At 29.5% G+C, this 21324-nt stretch overlaps 2 protein-coding genes across 8 annotated transcripts; one reads left to right on the forward strand and one right to left on the reverse strand.

Annotated features, from left to right (window-relative positions):
• The first annotated feature begins 6138 nt into the window (after nucleotides 1-6138).
• On the forward strand, nucleotides 6139-13007 carry LOC127748543 (CASP-like protein 2B1). 6 transcript variants are annotated; one of them, XR_008010629.1, is made up of 7 exons: nucleotides 6139-6650; nucleotides 6804-7576; nucleotides 7683-7815; nucleotides 8241-8304; nucleotides 9241-9329; nucleotides 11804-12576; nucleotides 12763-13007. XR_008010629.1 is itself a non-coding variant. In XM_052263258.1 (4 exons), the coding sequence occupies exons 2-4, from the start codon at nucleotides 7353-7355 to the stop codon at nucleotides 11786-11788; spliced, it is 369 nt and encodes a 122-aa protein (XP_052119218.1). In that variant the 5' UTR covers nucleotides 6139-6650; nucleotides 6804-7352; the 3' UTR covers nucleotides 11789-12373. The 6 variants fall into 6 exon arrangements, 1 of the variants encoding a protein (XP_052119218.1); XR_008010632.1 differs by lacking the exon at nucleotides 12763-13007 and having other exon boundaries at nucleotides 11804-12037; nucleotides 12118-12373; XR_008010631.1 differs by lacking the exon at nucleotides 12763-13007 and having other exon boundaries at nucleotides 11804-11997; nucleotides 12118-12373.
• A 5391-nt stretch (nucleotides 13008-18398) lies between these two features.
• Nucleotides 18399-20643, reverse strand: LOC107493477 (V-type proton ATPase subunit G1). 2 transcript variants are annotated; one of them, XM_016114575.3, is made up of 5 exons: nucleotides 20349-20643; nucleotides 19909-19994; nucleotides 19557-19648; nucleotides 18841-18941; nucleotides 18399-18736 (listed from the first exon to the last, which is right to left on the reverse strand). In XM_016114575.3, exons 3-5 carry the CDS (start codon nucleotides 19645-19647, stop codon nucleotides 18593-18595), a joined length of 336 nt encoding a protein of 111 aa, XP_015970061.1. In that variant the 5' UTR covers nucleotide 19648; nucleotides 19909-19994; nucleotides 20349-20643; the 3' UTR covers nucleotides 18399-18592. The 2 variants fall into 2 exon arrangements, with proteins under 2 accessions (XP_015970061.1, XP_015970060.1); XM_016114574.2 differs by lacking the exon at nucleotides 19909-19994 and having other exon boundaries at nucleotides 20349-20642.
• Nucleotides 20644-21324: the final 681 nt, after the last annotated feature.

The raw sequence follows: 21324 nt of genomic DNA on the forward strand, positions 1-21324 counted from the left end.
ATGTTGGCCTTTGATTCACATCAATGTTTACTAGATATCACCTTTTCCATGTTTCCCAAAATGGATTGGTAGAGAGTCGGGGAAGAAGAGAAGAAAGTAAAATGCATGCAAAAGGAAATGAATCACCTTTTAGCTACTAATTTAGCTTGATATGGTTTGATGTGGGTGATTAGACCTCAACCTTTTTGGTTAGCCTTTCTCTTTCTTTCTTTTTTGGTGAATGATTTAGGAAAAAAACTCTCTCTCTCTTCTCTCAGTCTGACCGAAATGAAAAAGTGAACGTTACTTTGGAGCCAAGCACTTGGAGAGATCAGCTTAAGAGAAACGCCTTGGACTTGGATTTTGTTCACTTACCATTTAGCCCATTTGATTTCTTTATTATTTTATTTTGGGCTTTGTTTGTAAGTGTTGCATACTATGGAGGCTTCTTATTTTTATTCCATTTATTTGGGCTGCAGTAACATTGAATTTTGGCATGCATTACTTAAACAAAATGATCAAACTAATTGGATAATTAGTTTAATAAAATAATGTTTGTCATCATCAATTGAAATTAGTTAATTTCTTAACTCAACAAGACTTAATTGTTTAAAATATTAGTGAAGATATATATTTTAAATTTTAATTTTAGATTTTTAATTGTTTTATATTTTTTATTTATGTGAGATCGAGTCAATCAGTTTAACCAGTGATCTACTGGTTAAACTAATGTATCAGTAAATCAGAAATCTGACTGATTTAATTTGATCACTGATTCTTTCTGGCAACTATGAGTTACATTTGGATTGATTTATTTACTCTTATATTGGGTCCAATAAAAATTCTTTTCTTTTTTATTAGGCTTTAGTTTTTGTAATATCTATTTAATTTAATTTTTTTTCTTTTATATTTATAGTATATTACATTTATGTTTAAAATATTAATATAAATAAATCTTAATACATATAATTTAAAATAAATACATGTGAAAAGATATATTTATGTTTAGAAAAACTTTAAAACGACTAAAGCTTTTAGATTGTTAATAAATTTAGTCAGAATTTAAAGGTTATAAACTACTAATGATTATAACTATAATATAACATTAATATAAAAATCTTATTCGAAAAATTATAATTTAACATTCTAATTAATATAATAAAATATAATTTAATAATTTGTATTTACATTTTTTTGTTTTAATTATAATTTCATTACAATCTACATTAAAGTGAGTTTTGGAATTTTTATGTTTTGAATAAAAAGAATATGTTTCATAATGTGCCATTATATTTAATTAAATCTTTTCATTTTAATTTGCTTTTCAATTAAGAGAATCTACTCCATGATGTTATTAATATGATTTGGTCTAATCTATTTATTATCACTTGAAGTTGAATTATTGTTATTAATATTAGTATTTTTTATCATTAATTGATTTGAATATTGATGACACACATCTTAATATTATCGTTTTTATGTTTAGAATTTCATTTTTTTTATTTGACTTTTGCATTATACTTGAATGAGATTATAAACTTTTAATTTAGATTATGTATTTTAAATTTATATATTTTTATATATTCATTTATAATTTTATATATTATTTTTTATAATTTAATTATTTCGGTTAAATCATAGTTAAACTTCTAAACTAATGAATCATTAATTAGACTACTAAGTGATTCAATGACCGAATATTCTAATTTTATATATTGATGAATTTAAAATTTGTTTAGACTTCGTAATGTGACTATTCTAATCAGTAACGCTACATAATAAATAAATATTATTATTTTTTATCATCGTTTGATCAGTAATATTTATATTTATATTTATAAAAAATTACACACAAAAAATATATTGTTTATACTTATATTTACTAAAATTTGTATATATATTTATACCAGCCTAAAATGACTAAAAGCTGCTTGGCCCAGCAAATTTTATACTACTTACATGATCTTTTTATTACTTTACAGTTTATTTTATAGGTTATACATTACATTTTGGACAAAAAGAATCACGTCAAGAGCGAGACAAGACGGACATGGGATTGTAAGGTACTTGGAAATTTGATTTGGATGATGAATAAATTACATCTGAATAATGAAATAAATAATTAATGTTTAATACGAATGCGAATATTTAAATGGTGGGTTCTATGGTGGTTGTTAGTATTGTGGAGGCTAAGGGTGGATAAGCTTTGACCTATTAATGAGCACAAGACACGTGGTAAAATAGTTTAACACATGAAGATCACCTGCAGCAAGGCCTTCTAGTCTTCTACCTTAAATCCTTAATCGTTTCAATTCGATTGCAAAGCAGAACCTAATCTCCATTTGTCTATGGCTACCGTCAGGCACGGACCCATGCATAATAATAAGGGGCACTTGCCTCCACTCTTATTTCATTTTTGTTTAAACCAAAAATATATAGAATGATGTTAGGTAATTAAAGAATTTATACAATGAAAAATATTACACGTACAAATCATTTGGTTTACAAGTTATATAAGTTGGAAGAAATTTAACAAAAAACACGTTAATCCATATACGATTTCCATGGTGTGCTTGCGTTTCTTCTTCTGCTCCTCCTCTTCTTTCTTCTTCTCCTTCTTCTTCTCCTATTCTTTTTTTTCTTCCTCCATGAAAACGAGTTTCATGTCAAATATGTTCGATCTCCTTCATGCGTTCTCTCTTTGCCTTTTCATTCATTGTTTTATCTGCGTTTATCATTGGTATTCTTACTTCGTTTTTTTTTTTTCGATTTTCATGGTTTCTAAAATCAAGCTTTGAAATCATTTTGAAGATAATGGAACTTCAAAAATACACCCAAACGATTACAGAAATACACCCAACCAATTACAAAAATACACCCAAACGGTTACAGGAATACACTAAAAGGATTAAAGAAATACGCCCAAAGGATGACAAAAATACACCCAAAGAATTTAAAAAATACACCCAAAATTCGTTGAAGTACACCTTATGCATAATTCAGAACTCTTCCTCTTTCTCCTCCTCATCTTCTGCTTATTCTTCTTCTTCTTCATTTTTTTATTTCATATTCTCATAATTCTTTTTAGGAGGAAAAAATCAAACAAAGAAGAAAAAAATACATAATGTTGCAAAATCAAAAGATGAACGTGGAAAAACACGACGATGAAGATGAAACACTTCAAAAACGAAGAAGAAGAAGAAGAAGAAGAAGAAGAAGAAGAAGAAGAAGAATGAGAAGAAAAAGAGGAGGCATGGAGAAAGAAAAAGAAGAAAAAATAAATGACTTGTATCGAAAAACGCTTGTATGCGGAGAATTCCTCCTTTTCTTATCACCTATCATATCATTTTGATGTATGCTTAGAATCATTAATATTTTTTCCAAAATTAATTGCAGTTTCTTCCAAATCAAATCTCTAACATCTCTCAATCATATTATTATCCATTAAAATACAATAATCTTCTGCAAAAATTATGGAAGTTAAATTAAAAGTTTTTAACAACTTCTACTATACAACTTATATTTTACATCAAAAATATTAAAATAATTAAAATTATGACCTATTAATACACATATAAGATAATTTGAAAAATACAATAAGACGTATAGTTTAAAATTTGATAATATTAAGTATAAAAAATTATTAATTATAGACATCATATGTATGAAATTATGAATATTATGAGTACAAAATTATGGATGTTATTAATATGAAATTATAGATGTTATGTGTATGAATTTATAGATGTTATAGGTAAATTTATCAATTGAATAAATTAATTTAAGAATTTAACATTTTTTTAAATTCAATTATGATAAAATTTTAAAACATGTGTTAACTTTATAGTTACTTATACAATAACTAAAAAATGATATGTGTATGGATGTAATATCTAATAAACATGAATTTAATTTTTAGATTTTAGTTGTATGTAATTATGGTGCTATGTATATGAACGTATAAATGTTATGTGTTTGAACTTAGTTAGTACAATATAATTATAAATACATATAAAAACACACAAAAAAATTAAATCAGTTTATTACCATACCTTATCAAAGCGGTTTTTCATATTCTCAAAAATTAGTTGATTGACAATAATCTCGTCGGGTGAGTCCATCTGTTGTTCAAATTCTTTAACACCTTCTGCCATAGGTACCGTATTAAGGTCGAATTCAAATGTCATACTATTTGTAATGATAAAGATAATTTTTTGTGGAATTCCTTGGCTTATACACTATATGCTTGCAATCGTATTATTCTTGTAATTTTTAAATGAACATAATTAAATTAACATAAAGTATATATTAGAGGGTAGTTTGCATGTTTTATATCTCCATTACATGATAAGAAGGAATAGGAAATGATTAATAATGAAGAATGGTAATGATAATAATAATAAAGAACGAAAACGTTTATGATAAGAATCAATTACAATTATTGAATATAATTGATATTATCATATTTTCATTAGGCGAATGAGTAGAGCAAGAATCAATTACAATTATTGAATGTAATTGATATTATCATTACCGTTATTTATTATTATTATTAGTCTTTATTATATTTTTAAATATAAAAATCAAATTATAAAAGGGAATATTAAATATTGATTATAAGAATGTCTAATAGTAAGGGATATGATATTATAATTAATATTATTAAGAAGTAGAATTGATAAGAATATAATAAGTAGAATAATAAGAGAGTGAGATAAAAAATAAAACTGTTATTAAGTGATGTAAATGAAGTGCATTATGGAAAGTTTTGGCTAATTATGGCCGAAAAATTTTGATTACCAAACTTTTTTCAAATATATATAATATGCCCCCATTTTAAATTTTGAATGACCCTTTATAAATAAACCACAAATAATTAAGCTCAATTATTAAAAGCCCCAAACCCACTTTATCTTTCTATCATTTTGACTATTAGTTAACCTAATTAAATTTAGTCTTCTTCTATTTTCAAATCTCAGTCGTCACTCATTTATTCTCTTAAATCCTTTTCTTTGTTTCATATTTTAAATCTTCTTTTTGTATTCATTATCTAGTAGTCATCTTCTCTTCATCAAAAGGTAAATTTTAAATTTTCTATTTTGTTTTATATAGCTCTCTATGACTCTATACATCTTTCAATTTCATTGTTTTTCTTTTCAATATTTTCAATTATAAATTTTAATTCAAAAATTATAGTTTAGGTATTAATCTATCTTTTTATTCTCTTCATGAATTTATATATTTTATTTTATTCTCAATTTAGTGATCCTTATTATTTATTTGTTTATTTTTTGTTCTATTTTATTATATGTAATTATGTTGGATATAAGTTTTTAAAGTAAATTGATCAATTTACTAATTTAGAATATATCTTTTTTATTTTTAAAAATAGTAATAAAAAATATTTCAAAAGAAAGTTATCATTAGAATCTGAAGTCATTAGTATCTTCTAATAAAAAGAAGTTCTTAGAATTCAATGTAAAAAGTCTGATAGTTAATCCTGAACAATAACCCAAAATTTTAAATTATGATCCAAATGATAGAGTGAAATGTGTACTTTTATTTTTTTAATTTAAATTAATATATATTTTGATAGTAATATGTATTATTTTTATCTTCCTTATATAAATTTTTTGGGTCCATCTCCGACTACTGTCAAACGAATCCAGAACGCCACCTCCAGCAATGCCTCCCAGCCACCTGCCCCAGAGAATTCCAGCACCGCCAAACAACCGGCCACCACCACCATAAACGCCGTAGTGGCAGCTGCCATCGAATCCGTTGTCGTAACCTAATGCACTCGAATCCAAGGACTTGAAGCTGCCTCAACAGCCAGAACGACCACTACTCCGTCGGAGAAGACACGGCCTAGTTGGCTCGGCCACTGCGTGTTCCGGCTCAACGTGTCGGCGCTCAACTATCGGCAGCATTGGGGGGAAGGCGAGCTTATTAGGAAGACATGTGAAGGAACTGGAGCTCCCATTCACGGCACTTCCGATCCAATTGAGTCTCTCTCTCCGGAAGAGTCTTAGTCATCATGCGTTTTAAATCTTAAACCTTTTTGCCATGTGTCATGTGTCTATTGGCAAATCAAAACTTGTCCACCCTTAACCACCACAATATTAGTCACACCTTATCCCATTACCATCTCTAGGTATCTACTACTTGTATAATGACCGTGGCTCCTGAAGCCACGCGTCATTCTCTCAATTAACCAGAATAAAAAATCTCTCCTATTATCTATCTATCTATCTTTCACTGCAATTTCTCTCTCTCCCTTTTGAAACTCTAGATCCCCCCTTCTGCTTCGTTCTCTCCTCCATAGCCCACAAACTCATTCTGGTCCATATAATCGCTGCCATCCACGCTCTCTTTATGGCTCTCCCTGGTTCTCAAAACCTCATTTCAGCAAGCCATATATCTCCATTTGAAAAGCCATCTCTTAAACACCATTTTCGTCAACCCCCATCTGAAAACCCTAACTCACCGAGCTGAGCGGAATCTTCGTCTCAGATCACAATCACGGCGATGGCGCTGTTAGTTTCAGCTGGTGAAATGCCGGCGATGCTGGGCGACTAAGATATCTGTTGCGTGGTTGATGCGCTCTCGAACGTCAACAGCCTTGGTGATACATGTTGGGTCGAGATCTCAACCAGCGCTCCCCCGTGAAGGTATTCTCTCGATTTATTTCTTTGTCTGGGACTGGGTCTTTAATCTCTTTGATTTAAGATTTTCCTGTCTGTTTTCGTTGTCTTTGATTTGAAGTTTGGTATGTTTTCTGTTTTTGGATGGCTTCTGATGTTCTGGAGGTTTAATTTTAGCAGGATTAAGAAGATTGGTTTCCGTATGTACTGTCGCGGTAAAAAAACCTCTACCTTTATGATTTTGGAAGAAATCTGACCATTCTGGTAGTTGGTATAGGAGATTTGCAGCGTCGCCTTTGTGCCTTGAATCTTCCCCATTTCGTTGGGTAAGTCACGCTGATTTCGCATTATCCAACAACATCAAGCTGTATCATTTTTGTTCATTGCAAAATATAGTCTCCAAATTAATCTTCATGTCTCTTCAAGAAATGGTTTTGGTATTATGTAGGCCGGTAATGATAATAATACAACACCAACTCTCTATCTTTTTGATCCGTATATACGTTTTTATTTCACATGAAAATATGGCTGGGGTGTTGATCTGATTTGAGAAAAGTGGGAGAAAAGATAATTGCAGGAAGAAGATAGAAAATATTTGTGCTTTCAGCAAGTGCAGTGATATGATAGGATCTCAAGAGTGGTTTGAAATTATATATTGGTATTTGTACCTTTTTAGTGGTTGGTGTTCATATCCATTGTTTTCTTTTGCATTGTTAGTGTCTATAGAAAATGAGTTATTTGGGTGTAGGTTTTAGTCCTGGAACAGTTCTAGCGTACCATAGCACAAACCTGAAATTGTTCGATAAGAGGATCAAGATAGCTGAGTTGGTGTTAAGGTTTATAATTCTTGGTCTTGGAGTTGTTGCAGCTGTTCTTATTAGAACTGATTCACTAGTGAAGGTGTTTTTCTCCTTTAAAAAGGAAGCTAAATTCACTGATGTTAAGGCTTTAGTGTAAGTATCTATTAATCTATGTTCTATGTTAATTTCTAGCAATAAAAGTGTTGCATGTTTTGTTGTCCTAATTCATTAGTTTTTGATGGATTAAAAAACTTTGCAGATTCTTGGTTGTTGCGAATGGTTTGGCTGCTGGATACTCTTTGATTCAAGGACTCCGTTGTGTTGTGAGTTTGGTTAGGGGAAGTGTTCTCTTCAACAAGCCCTTAGCTTGGGCCATTTTCTCTGCTGATCAGGTATTCTTTTATATTTGAAAGATCATATCTTACCTTTTTTTTTGTTGTTTTATACATTATGGTCAAAACACAAAATTATCAAGATTCTTGCATCAACATCTTGCTTTTTCCTCGAGCATTTTGTTGCCATGTTGATTAATATCACTTATTTTTTTTTATAAATTCATGCAAAGACGTAATAAAAAAAGTAATTTGTCATTATGTCCATAGTGATATAACATGAGTGACAACATATATTTTTTTATTTTATAATTTTAAGTTTTCTAGGTTCCACAAGTTTAGGTAAACTTTCAAGTTTGATAGGCTTAATTTAAAAAAAAAATTATTTGTTTGTTTTCACAATTAGTACTTAATATTAGTTTATTTGGGGTTAGCTTTTAACATTTATCCATGAACCTTGCAATTCTGGTCCCTACTTTAAATAGGTCTGGCGTTGATGAAGAGCTTCAGGTGGTGCTTATTAAAGGTCATGTAAAAGCTACTTGATTGGTAAGTTGTGTTTTAGTCCCAATTGGATAGTGCTAAATATTGTGGCTAAATTTATTGAAGGTTATAAAAATTCACGGATCTATAAATTCTAAAACTTTAAATGTTTCAGATTTTATAACTTTTGTGTTTATTTAGGATTGTTTTAAATCAATTTTGGGTGACTTCATTGTATATCATTATTTAAATAAAATTTTACATTATTTAAATAGGTTCTTTTTATGTCATTGGTCACTCTAAAATGGTTTTATATATGTTTCTTATACTGTATTCATTGCTGCGTGTCCTGAATGTTCAATTTCAAATTCCCATTTTGTTGTGAGAGTCACAGTTTTCTCACCTCTTTCTAGCTCATTGTGTTTTTTTTTATAAAATTTGTTTTAGTATTTGGCTTCTATTTTTTCTTTCAAGCTTTTCATCCCATTTCAATATGAGAATTGCCATGGATATGATAAATAAGATTAATCCTGAAGTTACCTATCTTTTGCTGGGGATTTCACATTTTGGAGTTCATTACAGGAGAGTAAAAATAGGAGATAGATAAGTAAATACCGCACCATAAGCTTTTGACACTAAGGAATAGTCAAAATCCTTTATGGCTAGCTCTCTTTTTAAAAGGAACCAATTATATGCATTACCAGTTATTCCTCTCACTTTAGATCTCATATTTTTTACTTACCAAGTCTTGCATTATCATTTGATAATAATATGAACTCATCAGTTCTAAGAAGTATTTAAATTTTGAAGTATGCATTTAAGTTTATATTTCTATTATCATAATAAAAATTGGGTTTCATGTTAACTGTATGACTAAGCAATAAATAATTCAATTAAGGAGCATCATTGATATATTTGTTGCTTTTATGCAATGAACAGAAGGGTCAAAATAGTAAAAAATATGCTTCTGAAGTTGTTTGTGATATGTTTTGCGAATTTCAGTGGATGATATTCTAACTCATGAAACTGAAGTTGCTTCACGGCTAATGAACACGCTCCAAAAAAAGGACCAATTATTCTCTGATTTCGAGGTCAGTTCCTTAACCAAATAAATGAAAAGTAACTTTTAACATTCAAGTGCATTGTTACTTATACTTTGGTAGCTGCTTTCATTGTCCTATTCACATATTTTACCTTTTTCTCTCACATTTGGTTAAGTTATACGTAGGCCAATCTTATGCATATCTTGCTATTTCAACTCGCTATGATTTTCAATTGATGCCTTTTACATTCTATGTTAATGCACTCTTTAACGAAAAGAAACAAAAGATTGGACAATGTTATTAATTGTAAGTGGCCAATGTACAATTTTAGAATTGATATTTGAATTGTAAATCATTTGTTATTTGTTGGAAATTCAGAAAATTATGTGCACAATTGTACAACTGTTAAAATTCACTTTAGATTCCAAATGTGAGTTTGACTATAATTTTACTTTGCTTAAAGATTTTGTCTTTATGATAAAGATATTTTGTTTTTTGATTTAAAAAAAATAGAAGATGAAGAATACTTTGAAATTTTAAACTTAGTCTATGAAAGTGTAGTTTTTTTAAAAAAAGAAATTTTAGCTTCTTTCTTTATAATAATACCATTTTGTGTAAGAAAATTGAAAATAATTACGCATTGAATTTCAATGCTAAAGTACCAGAGGCTATACTAATATAGGAGCCTTTTATATTTATAAACTAATCATAATCACAATAGGATTACCTATTGTAGGACCTTGGTAAATGTTTATTGTGGATAGAAGCACCATGAATTTGGGTTTGTGGGCCACTGCTGGTGAGTTAGTTCACTATTTATCAAGTTTTGTTTTTGGAGGGTCTTGATTTTTCTTAATTTTATTTTTAAATATGCCAAGAAGATTACAATATATTAAGATCTTTAAGCTATTGTGGAGCTAATGAAAATTAAATGTGATTATTATGCTCAATTATGCCTTTTAAATATTATTTGGTTTAGAGAATTTATCCAATTATTTTAAATTTGGATGAATGAAGAAAGCAATAAAAGTGACGGTAAATTTATTTGATTTTTTCTTTAGAGTTTCAATTTTTGTTGTGTTATGGATTCTCTTAATTGGTCATTTTTGTTATGGGTAAGTGTTCTTATACTTGATAATTGATGAGAATAACATTTGATATAATCAATAACAATTGATTAAAATTGCATCTTAGGGGTTCTACCAGAGCTGTTAACTAAAAGTTAACCCCTAAAAGCTGTGAAGTACAATTGCATAAAGCAGTTTAGCTACAAATGATCTTAATTAGTTTATTGTTTGCTCTTGTTAGTTGTCTATCACTATGTTATCATGCTATAACTTTATTGCAATTTACTTCTTCTGTTTTAAGATTATGAATTACAGAGTGTTGATTGGACAAAAGTGAAATTTGAGGATAATCAAGTTTGTTTGGATTTCTTTGAGATGATCTTTTCTACTTATACATTTAACCTATTTAATATTTTTTAGTTTCTCCTCTGGAAAAATGGGACATTGACTATTATATTCTATTCTGAACTTATTGCTCTTATAAAAAGTTGAGTACTTTTCTTTCTTTTTCCTTTTTTATTAAAAAATGTGTTTAGATCCTAATATCAGGCGTTCTTCAGAATAATACAATTATATGAGTAGTGATGCTAAATTAAAATACTTAAAATAATGAGACTTTTTGAATAAAAAATTTTCTTTTTGTGTTTGGGATCTTCTAATGAGTTAAAATCATGACAAGCTTTGAATATTAGGAAAAAAAATAATTGAATACGATTTTTGTTTAGAGACATATAATTTATGAATTTGGTAGAGATATATAAATCATTACTTTTATTTCATCTTTTTGTACAAGTAGTACTTGATATAGATCTTTTTTCCCTTCAGTCCTTCACAAAATTGAGAAAGTATAAATAAGCTTTAGTAAAAGAGCGTAGGTCAGTTAAGGAGAGTAGGTGAATCAATGGGAGTAGGTAATATACATTTCTAAAATAATCATATCTATTGATTATATTGTTGAATATTAATATTCAAGCAAATAACTACTCTATTTTATACCAAATATAGTCATCAATAGTTACTAAATTGCTATATAAAAATTGATTTCATTTTTTGTTATTTTCAAACTTTATTTTTTGCTGTAGTAGAGTATTAGACTTCACTTTTTTTGTTTAGTTGTTGATTTTCTACTTTGAATCTATTTGCAGCCTTTTTTCTTAAAATAATTCAATACATTGTTAAGTTAGAACTGGATCTCTTACTTATTCAGTGAAATAACTTCTTTTGAGCCAAAAGTTTGTTCTTATTTCTCCTTATTTTTGAGAATTCTTTGATAGATTTGCACTTTGATTTCGTTGCATGTTTAATGAGGTTCAATAACCAATATATTTATGTGTTTGCCACAAAACACTCAATTTTATTTTGTAATGTCATAGATTCTAATAACCTTTTTGATTTCGAAGTATTTCTTTGTTCATTCATTACTTGCAGATGTTGGTTTGATTTTATGAATTTCAGAGGGATAGAGGTAAGATGCTGTAGATACATTATAAAGATATGGCAAGTGAGGTGTCGAACAAGTTCAGGTTCATGAAGAAATAATGGGATGGTTTAGCATAATGAAAAAATTGTAACACCAGAGACAACTTATGTAGCTGTGAGATTTTGCCAGCCTCTATGAATGTCCAATGTGTGGTAAAGAGTCAGAGAATGTCGCCATCTTTTCTTTAGTTGTGATGTAGCATTGAGAATGTACGCCATCTTTTCTTTAGTTGTGATGTAGCATTGAGTCTTTGGGGCGATGTACTATATAATATGGGTCTGCATTGTAGATGAGCTAAAGAATGCTTAAAGTCATGGATTGCGACACCGATTCCAGCGAGGTATAAGCAGCAGTGGGAGATAAATACACAGGTTTTGAAATGGGAGACAAAGTATTGGAGCCAATCTTGGGTGTCGAATAAAGAAGAGCGCAAGAGAGGAGAATTTAAAATTCAATAATATAATGATTTGAGGAATGGATGAAATATGTACATATGCTTTGTCTTATTGTGGTCTTGATTATTATTATAGGATGATTTTTATCTTCTTTGCTTGATTTAGAATAGTAGTTTCTTTAAGTTGTTGGTCTATTTAGCAAGATAATAGTGGGTTTATGTTCTGCTTTAAGCCTTTGTAACTGCTATTGGTCTCATGTCTCTGATAGCTTTAGTGCGTGATTTCTTATTTAGAAAAAAAGATGCAGACAAGACAAGCTATTAGCTCTAAGGTTACAGCAATAGGGGTAGAAGGTAATTTTTTTTGGGGGTTAAATTTCTATTTTTATTTTTTTATTGAACAGTTTTATTGTTTTAACTGCTATTACTAATATTATTGTCATTGATGATTATTATTAGTTTGGGAGAAATTATGTGTGATTTTTTTATTATGGAAGATAGGATATGACTTTAAAGGTTATTGTTATTACTTCTAATCAGGTACAAAATTTGCACCAAAGACTCTGTGGAGCTGCTGCTACTACTGCCTAAGGTTTTCAAAAATTTGTTTTTTTTTTTTACTCAATTTATAGGATTGCAGGAATTTTATATATTAAGGCAAAATTCATTGAGATATTACTTATCAATTTGAGTTCTTTTATAATTTTTCAACAAAGATTTTGTTTTATATCAATGAGCGTTTTTGACATATATATTTTTGCTCATTATGTTAGCCAATTCTGTTATATTAAGATTTGTAATTATCTAAATTGTGGTGTCTTGTGTTGATTTTTCTATTTTGAAGAAAAATTGATTTGATCAGACTTAGACAATACTCATGAAAGGCAAGAAAGTTAGTTAATTAGTACAGAAATTATACTATACAAAATAAAATAAAAAATTGTCTCTTTTCAGGTGAAGTATCTTTTTCTTTTCTATTTATGTTCTCTCTTAACAAATATTTTTTTAAGCATTTATAATAATCAAACATAGAGAAAACATTCACACCCTAATTTATTAATCTTCTATTCAATTTTAACGAGTTAAAATCTTCCTTTTTCATAAAATTTTAGAGCATTATCTAGAAGAGCAAGTAACTGAATTTAACGCCATGTGTGATGTGTTTAATAAGTAACAAATTTTAGAGAGATATTTCTTAGTATGTTATTTTTTCCATTTAATATTATAACTGATAAATAAAGAACAAATTATTTTTGTACGTAAAAATTACACAAAATAAATTAATTATTATTTTTAAAATTATATACTAAGTTGATTAATTCGTTTATAATGTTTAATCTCATTAAAAATATAAAATCACATTATATCACTCAACAACCTATTAAAATTACAAACAATTCAAAATCTCAAATAGTCTCAATCGTATTTTATTGTGTGTCATTTTTACAACATTTAAAAATAAATAATAAAAGAAAAAGTAAAAAAGAAGAAATAAAAGGTAAAAGAAGTCTATCAAAAAAGTCTATTACTTATATTTGTATTTTTTTTTGTGACTCACTTATTTGTATTTGAGAGGAATATAAAATCATTGTTCTGTAAGATGCAATAATTTTTTAAAAGTTTTACCAAATTATTTTGCTTATAAATAAAATGAAAGATCATCCCGCTAAGGCACCACAAGTTTTAGAAAAAGTATTTAAACTATGATATTTTAGAATTGATGTGTTTATTTTTTTTGAGACAATATAAATTATACATTTTTTAATAAAAGAGCAATTAAATCTTTTTTGAGTTAAATTGAATAAAAAAAATTAGCTAATAGATATTTTTTACTCGTGCGTTGCGCGGGTTTTCTGCTGGTAATCTTCTAATTCTCGTGGAAGTTCTCAAACTATTGTCCTGCCATTTGTGAGAATAATTCGTTAGCATATTCTGTTAAGGTTAAATAAATAAAAAAATCACTATAAAAAAACTATTAAAAGAAATTTTTATTCTAAATTATTAAAAAAATCTAATTAAATTAATATTTAGAGAGAATGATTGTTATTTTTTTTATAAAAAATTAACAATTTCTTAATTTATCTTTTTATTAATTTTTTTCTATAAATCTTTTTCTCAGAACTACTATTAAATTGAAAACTCAAATTTCTTCAACTACTCGTCTATCACTACTCTTCAAAATTCTTTTCATTTACCTGTGCGTAATTTTATTTCTTGTCGCCATTTTACCATTACGTTAGCAATTGGCAATTCCTTTTCTTTTTAGCAAAACATGATATTGTTTCGGAATTCACTTTTTTAAAAATAGATAAACAAAATTAAATTGGGTTAGTTTAGTAGTCAGCTGACTTAGTTTACTAATCCGCTTAAACAAGTGTTAAAATTTGAATTTTACTTTGTGCAATAGACCGGCGTCAAACCCTTAAATGGAGTTCTAATGCGCGACGAATGAGTCGTTATCCTGTCGGGTTAGAAGATATCGTAAAAAAAATAAACAAAGAATTTCATTTTATCTTGTCAATATCATTTTTGAAGACATGAAAAAAAGTAGTTTTGCCATAAATAATGTGGATGAGGAAAGAAAATAGAGTGGGACGAAAAAATATAATGTGGGACTCATAAAAATGTTTTCTTTTCAAAGATGAGATGAAAATGAAGTGATAATGTGTAATAAATATAAAATTACTAATTTACCCTTTAATCAATTAAAAAAAATAAAAGACACAAGGGTATTAATATAATTTTTTTATTATAATTTTTTTTTCTCTCTTTTCTTTCTATCCAAATAAAAAAAATCTTCTCTTTATTTTCTTTTCATTCATTTTCTCTTTATCCAAACAACACATAAAATAATTAATTTTTTTTTATTTTTTTCTCTCATTTTCTTTTTTCTCATTTTTTTCTTCCATTTTCTATTATTCTATCCAAACAAAGTGTTAGATTTTTTTTAGTTTTAGTCAATTTAGTTTCATGCCTTATAGTATGCTATTTACTTTCATGTAATAAAAAGGGACATCAATAACTAAATAAATAACAAATCACTATTTTTCGTGATTCTATTTCATTTCATCTCACAATCACTTTTAACAAAAGTTCTATACTTTTACTCATTTCAAAGTATATGACGTTTAAATTGATGAAATCGAAATGAGTTAGCTCCAACACTGTGGAGCTTTCTTGACCATGTATTAGACAAAATGGGGTTTGAAAAAGTATAGTGGAATTGGATGAATAATTTGCTAGAGTCAACATGAATGTCAATATTAATCAATAGCTCCCCAACAAGGTCATATAAGATGGAAAGAGACTTGAGAAAGGTGATTATATATCATCATTTTTATTTGTGTTGGTTGTGGATGTGTTTAATAGACTGATCGATCGTGCTCTAGACGTACGTATGATGGAAAGATTGGAAGCGAGAAAGAAGAAAGTGTTGTTATCGCATCTTGAATTCACGGATTACACGGTTCTTTTTGCCCCATAAACCAGAGATCGTGAGAAACTACAAAAGAAATTTAATGTGTTTTGGCATGATGTCGGACCTAGAGATAAACATTGAAAAGTCCACAATTATTTCGATAAATTAGAATGAGCAAATGACGCATACTCTGAAGGTTGCAATGAGATGTAGTGTGGGTTCTCTACCCATATTGTATCATGGCATTTTGCTAGGGGCGAATCCGAGAAGAATAAGTACATGGAAGTCGCTGATTGACAAGACTGAGAAGAAGCTAAGTTCATAGAAGGCAAGCTTACTAACTAAGGCATGAAGATTGGATATAATAAAGTTTGTTATTAATAGTCTACCAATATGCTTTTTGAATTTGTTCAGGATGTGTCAAAGGAGGTGGAGAAGAAGATAATTTCAATGCAATCCTAGTTTTTTTGGGAAAGCAACAAAGACAAGAGAGTTATGGCAACTATAAAGTGGAGCACTATACAGAAGAAGCCAAAGAAGCATGGAAGGCTGGGAGTAGGTGACATGGCAATGAAAAATGCTGCAATGCTTTTTAAATGGTAGTAGAGATTTTTAGATAAAAATGAAACGTCGTGAAAAAAGATGACCGGTTCATGTTACGATATAAGTGAAATTACATTTGTGGGTGAGTACGAGTGCATGAAGTCTAATAGTCCGTGGAAAGACATGGCTAGCATCGCTAATAAAAATGTAACAATCAAAGATATTTGGAGAGAAAGATGGAAAATGTGTGTTGAAAATGGAAAAAGAATTAAATTCTGGAAGGATATGCCGGGTGGACAATAAAATTCTAGAAGGCAGGTTTCCAAGACTATTTACAATGTCCAGCATGTTACATTAGTGAATGTGGTATGTGGATTGGTTGCGACTTGGTTTGGAATTTTTAATGGTGGAGAAATTTCATTGAGAGAGAAAAAACACAAGTTATAGAGTTACAAAATATATTGAATAGTGTGTTTTTTTATGCAAGTTATAGAGACAAATTGGTATAGTTATATCGTACATATGAGAGATATTCTACAAAGTCATTTACTAGTATAGCCACAGGAAAAGCATATGGGTTATTAACAATGAAGCATGTGTTCGATGATATATGGTGTGCTTGCACTCCCGAAAGTAAAAATACTTATATGGTTCGTGATTTTGGGGAGAGGGTTAAATACAAAGAATGTCCTACTCAAAAGATACATCATAAGACAAGGCGAAAAAGTGTGTTCTATACGGTGACAAAATTGAGATAGTAAACCATTTAATTTTGCATTGCAAATACGTGACAAAGTTGTGGTTGCTGGCTATGACATAGAAAAAGATATCTTGGATGGGTAATGAAGAGGTAAAAACGTGATTTGAGAGTTGGATGTGTCACGATATATAAAAATAAAAAAGAAAGAGATGGATAACTTATTTTTTTACTATTGTATTGATTGTTTGGAAAAATAGAAATCAAAGAATTTTTAAAGATAGGATCGTTATTTGGATTAGTGGGTGGGAGCAAGTTAAAACTTTGGTAATGAATTGGAGTGTTAGAGAGAAAAAGGCTAAAAATATAACATTGTCAAGTGAAGAGGAGATTGATGAGATAGATGTTAGAAAATGGATATAGTGGCAATGTATAGTGCATTAACCTAAAATAAATATGTATGCTATTGGAAGAAACTTGACAACTACTAATGGTGAGATAACATGCTTCATGGGTAATACTACAAATGAGAGAAGCGATGGAGATGCGGTGCTTCAAGGAGTAAAAGAGACTATGCAATTCTTATTGGAGAAAGTGGATATTGTGAAAGAGGAGATACAACTGATTTTGTGTTGCAATAAAATTGTTCATTGGATCAGAGAGAAAAAGACACTAATTGGAAGCATAAATTCATAAGAAATAAAACTAAAAACATGGATTATTTATTTCAAAATGTGCAGGTTGAATTTAAAGAAGAGAATAAATTTATGGCAACAAATCAATGGATGTAAATTGCACAGACAAAGACGTTCAATTAGGTGATATAAAATCAAGGATTCAATATTTAATATGTTTACTGTCATGTTGGTTTTACTAACTGTTTCAAATTTTGAGATTTTGATGTTGTATATCCTGTGGGTTAGCTTATAAAAACTAGTTATCCTTAATGACATTGATAAAGGAATAATTAGTGAAATATAAGTTGCCTTTCACCTTATTTGGGTGAGTTTGCAGCGAACCATCTAATGAAAACATCGTGTATTTGATTCACACCTTACCTTAGCATATGACTACAGCTCCTTTACTTTGTGAACGACTATAGCATATCATATAACAGACTAAAATACCATTTTCATTCATAAAAGTTCAGAATATTAATAAATTTATCTATAAATAGACAACATTAACTTTGTATTCATAAAAGGTTAAAAACTGTTATTTTTTCAGAGGTTCAAAATTCTGAAAAATCTACCCATAAACAAAATTAAAATTTGACATCATTTGTCACGTAAAAACCATTTCTCGCAGTTACAAAATTAGTTAAATTTGTGGAATATTTTAAAATTTCATAGTTAAAAAATGATAGTTTACTCTATAAAAAATAATTTCGAATTTCAACTTCTCTTCCATATTTTTCATTCAAGCTCCTCACTCTATTTCAAAACCAAAATTCTACACTACCAAAGTGATCCTCATAAACCTGTTGAAACTTAAATGGTGATACCAATAGAAAAGGTCTACTAAATCTATTCTGTTTATTATAGCAAATATGAACTTATTTTGCATACATAGCATTGAGGTACCTACCATAGTACCCAAAACAGGAATCTTATCCACCCTGACAAACAAAAATCAACAATAACACCAACATAATATCCGGCATATACATACACCATGAATTTGCATCAACAATGAATGTATCATCAAGAATTCTAATTTTTCACGGTTGTTACATAACTGAGGAGCATGCTGACAACATCCCCTGATATTCTTGAAGACTCGGATTTCAGGAGATGGATCTTTGACTCAGTTTCTTGCTCAAGTCGCTTGACATTAGCACCAGAATCTCCGCTACTCTGCATTCATAGGAAAGAATACATGCACAGAATTAGAACAAGGCAATGAGGTAACCTAACATCGGCATTTCTAATTGAAATCACACTCCCTTTCAAACACATACCTCTGAAACTTTCTTCTGAAACTGGTACTCAAGCTGAGCTCGATGTTCAGCAATCTCCTTTTCAGCCTCATCTTTGGCCTGTTTCAGCCTAGCCAGTTTTTCTAATAGCAGAGATCCAGAGTATTTATCAGTGTCGAAATAAAGATATTTGACATAAATCACTAAACTCATAGGAGTAACAATAAAAAACAGTTAAAGAGAGAGTGGAGTGAGGACACAACAAAACCATTCCCATCATAAAATCAAGGACTCATCTTTCCATGTGAAGTAAAAAGACCAATGCAAAAAGAATAGGATAATTGCATTGGCCTTCCTTGAGGTAGAGGTTACACAGTATCGTACGATACCCCTCAACTTGTAAAACTATACAACAACCTCTCTTGAGATTCAAGTTAGATAACACTCGTTACTCCTGTATTTTATAAAATGCGAAGCTAACTCCCCTTTTATACATTAAACTGGCATCTCCTTCGGGGAGGTCATAGGTATGACAAAATCAAGGGGTATTTGTTGCATTGTTTATAATATCACTTAACCTCATATAGAAGATCGGTGTAATTTACCCAAAAGAATAAATTGGTGAAGAAAACTATCTTTGTATAAGATGAAATTGGTAGGATTTTTCAAGTGAAAAATACATTAAAGAACCAAGATTCAGATGGCAAACCAAAAAATGAGGAAATGAAAATGAAAACAACGAGGAACAGCAGCTATACCATTCTTTGCATCATTAACAATCTGCTGTGCTTCTTGTTCAGCAGCCAACAACTGTTGAATTCCGCCTTGACCCCTGCTAATGGATGCCATTCTGTGATGAAACCAAATTGCAACTATCAAACTAAGGCTCAATAGAACAATTACAAAGGTAGAAGCAAATAAAAAGAAATCCTTTAGCAACATCAAACAAATTCTTCTGCAAAAGCTAGCCAAAATACAACAAGAATAAAAATTCGCAAATAAATTTTAAGCTTAAACAATTAAGAGATTTAACTCAAATATATTAGGTAACCCACTAATTAATGATCTTCTAGGAGAAAATGAAAGGCACAACAAAGGGAGAAACAGTACGTTAATTGCTGATCATCAATTTCAACCTCATAGCAATCTGTGGATCCTAACCCCTTGAAATAGCCAATGTGGGTCCAATTTCGTAACTGAAACAACCACTTGAAAATAATATTTGAGCATCAAATTCACTGTGTTCTGTCACTACCACCAAGTCACCAACACCCTAATTAACTATTGCTATTAGACTTCCAAACAAATTATCAGCACAATCCCCTTAATTATCCTATACAATGACGGATACGTACCGATCACAAAAAACAGAAAAGAAAGTTAAGTAATTAGATTTAATAATTGAAGTCTGAATATGTGTAAGCGAAACCCAGGGGAAAAAGAAGTAAAAATGGAGATTAAGAAAATGAAATCGGTGAGAATAGATTATAGGGGATGGAATTTCCCAAATAGAGCGTAGATCTGGTGTGTGAGAGAGAGAAGGAACGTACGCGGAAGGAACTGAGTACGGCAAGGCGGCAAGCACAGAGGACGTCAAGGAGGCGAGAACAAAGGACCACGGACTGACGGTGGGAACCGAAAGGAGGACGGCGATGTGGCAGGAACTGAGTACGACTGGCGGCGAGAACGTCTGAACCAAGAAAAGGGAGGGATAATCGCGAGGAGGAGCGGGAGATCTCCGGCAATCAGTCTCCAGTGGTGGTCAAGGAAGAAGGAGTGGCCGAGTGGTGTCTCTGATGGGAAGGGTAGAGTGCAGCGCCCGGAAGAGGGTGAATTGTAAATCAGGGTTGTTTAGGCCGAAGCAATATATACCAGCGGCTCAACAGCCATTCTCTATTGTTTTCAAAAGATTAATTTTTATATTTTTATTTTTTAAATTATAAGTAATTATTTATAAACATTATATAAGTTTATTTATTTATTTTTTCAACAGTTTGAATTGAGACTCGAATTTAAAATTTTTACGTGAGTATGGAAAGAATATATCATTTAAACTATGAAGTAAAGATAAAACATTATATTCAAAACATTCTTTATTTTCATGAATAATTTTAGTTTTTATATTTAATTTATTAAATTATCTTTAATTTTATTACTTTTTTAAATTATTAATTTATACTTTTATTATATTTCTTCACTGTATCACACAATATTATTTTTCTTACTATTATTCTCTATACACAACTATATTTTTTTCTCTCACATTTTCTTCATCCAATTGTAATTAATTATCATCAAGTACTATTATCATAATTTTTAATCTAATCTATCACTTTGATCTATAATTATTTATTATGTTAATTTTTGAATATCTAAATGTATAAAAATAATAGTTTTTTATTGACGTACGTATTAAGTAATTTTATTGTTCTATTAATAAAAAATTTAAGATATAAAACATTAAAAAATTTTGTTCAAATTATCAAAATTTAATGTTAGTAATCCAAAAAAATAATATCAAAATAT

This window comes from Arachis duranensis, chromosome 6 (assembly GCF_000817695.3).
Source record: "Arachis duranensis cultivar V14167 chromosome 6, aradu.V14167.gnm2.J7QH, whole genome shotgun sequence".
In the NCBI taxonomy this organism is placed as follows: domain Eukaryota; kingdom Viridiplantae; phylum Streptophyta; class Magnoliopsida; order Fabales; family Fabaceae; genus Arachis; species Arachis duranensis.

Coding starts and splice junctions, on each gene's coding strand:
- LOC127748543 (XM_052263258.1), top strand. CDS start 7,353: ATGAGTTATTTGGGTGTAGGTTTTAGTCCTGGAACAGTTCTAGCGTAC. Junction 7,577..7,682: donor ACTGATGTTAAGGCTTTAGT/GTAAGTATCTAT, acceptor AAAACTTTGCAG/ATTCTTGGTTGTTGCGAATG.
- LOC107493477 (XM_016114575.3), bottom strand. CDS start 19,647: ATGGCATCCATTAGCAGGGGTCAAGGCGGAATTCAACAGTTGTTGGCT. Junction 18,942..19,556: donor TGTTAATGATGCAAAGAATG/GTATAGCTGCTG, acceptor CTCTGCTATTAG/AAAAACTGGCTAGGCTGAAA. Junction 18,737..18,840: donor TTCAGAAGAAAGTTTCAGAG/GTATGTGTTTGA, acceptor CTATGAATGCAG/AGTAGCGGAGATTCTGGTGC.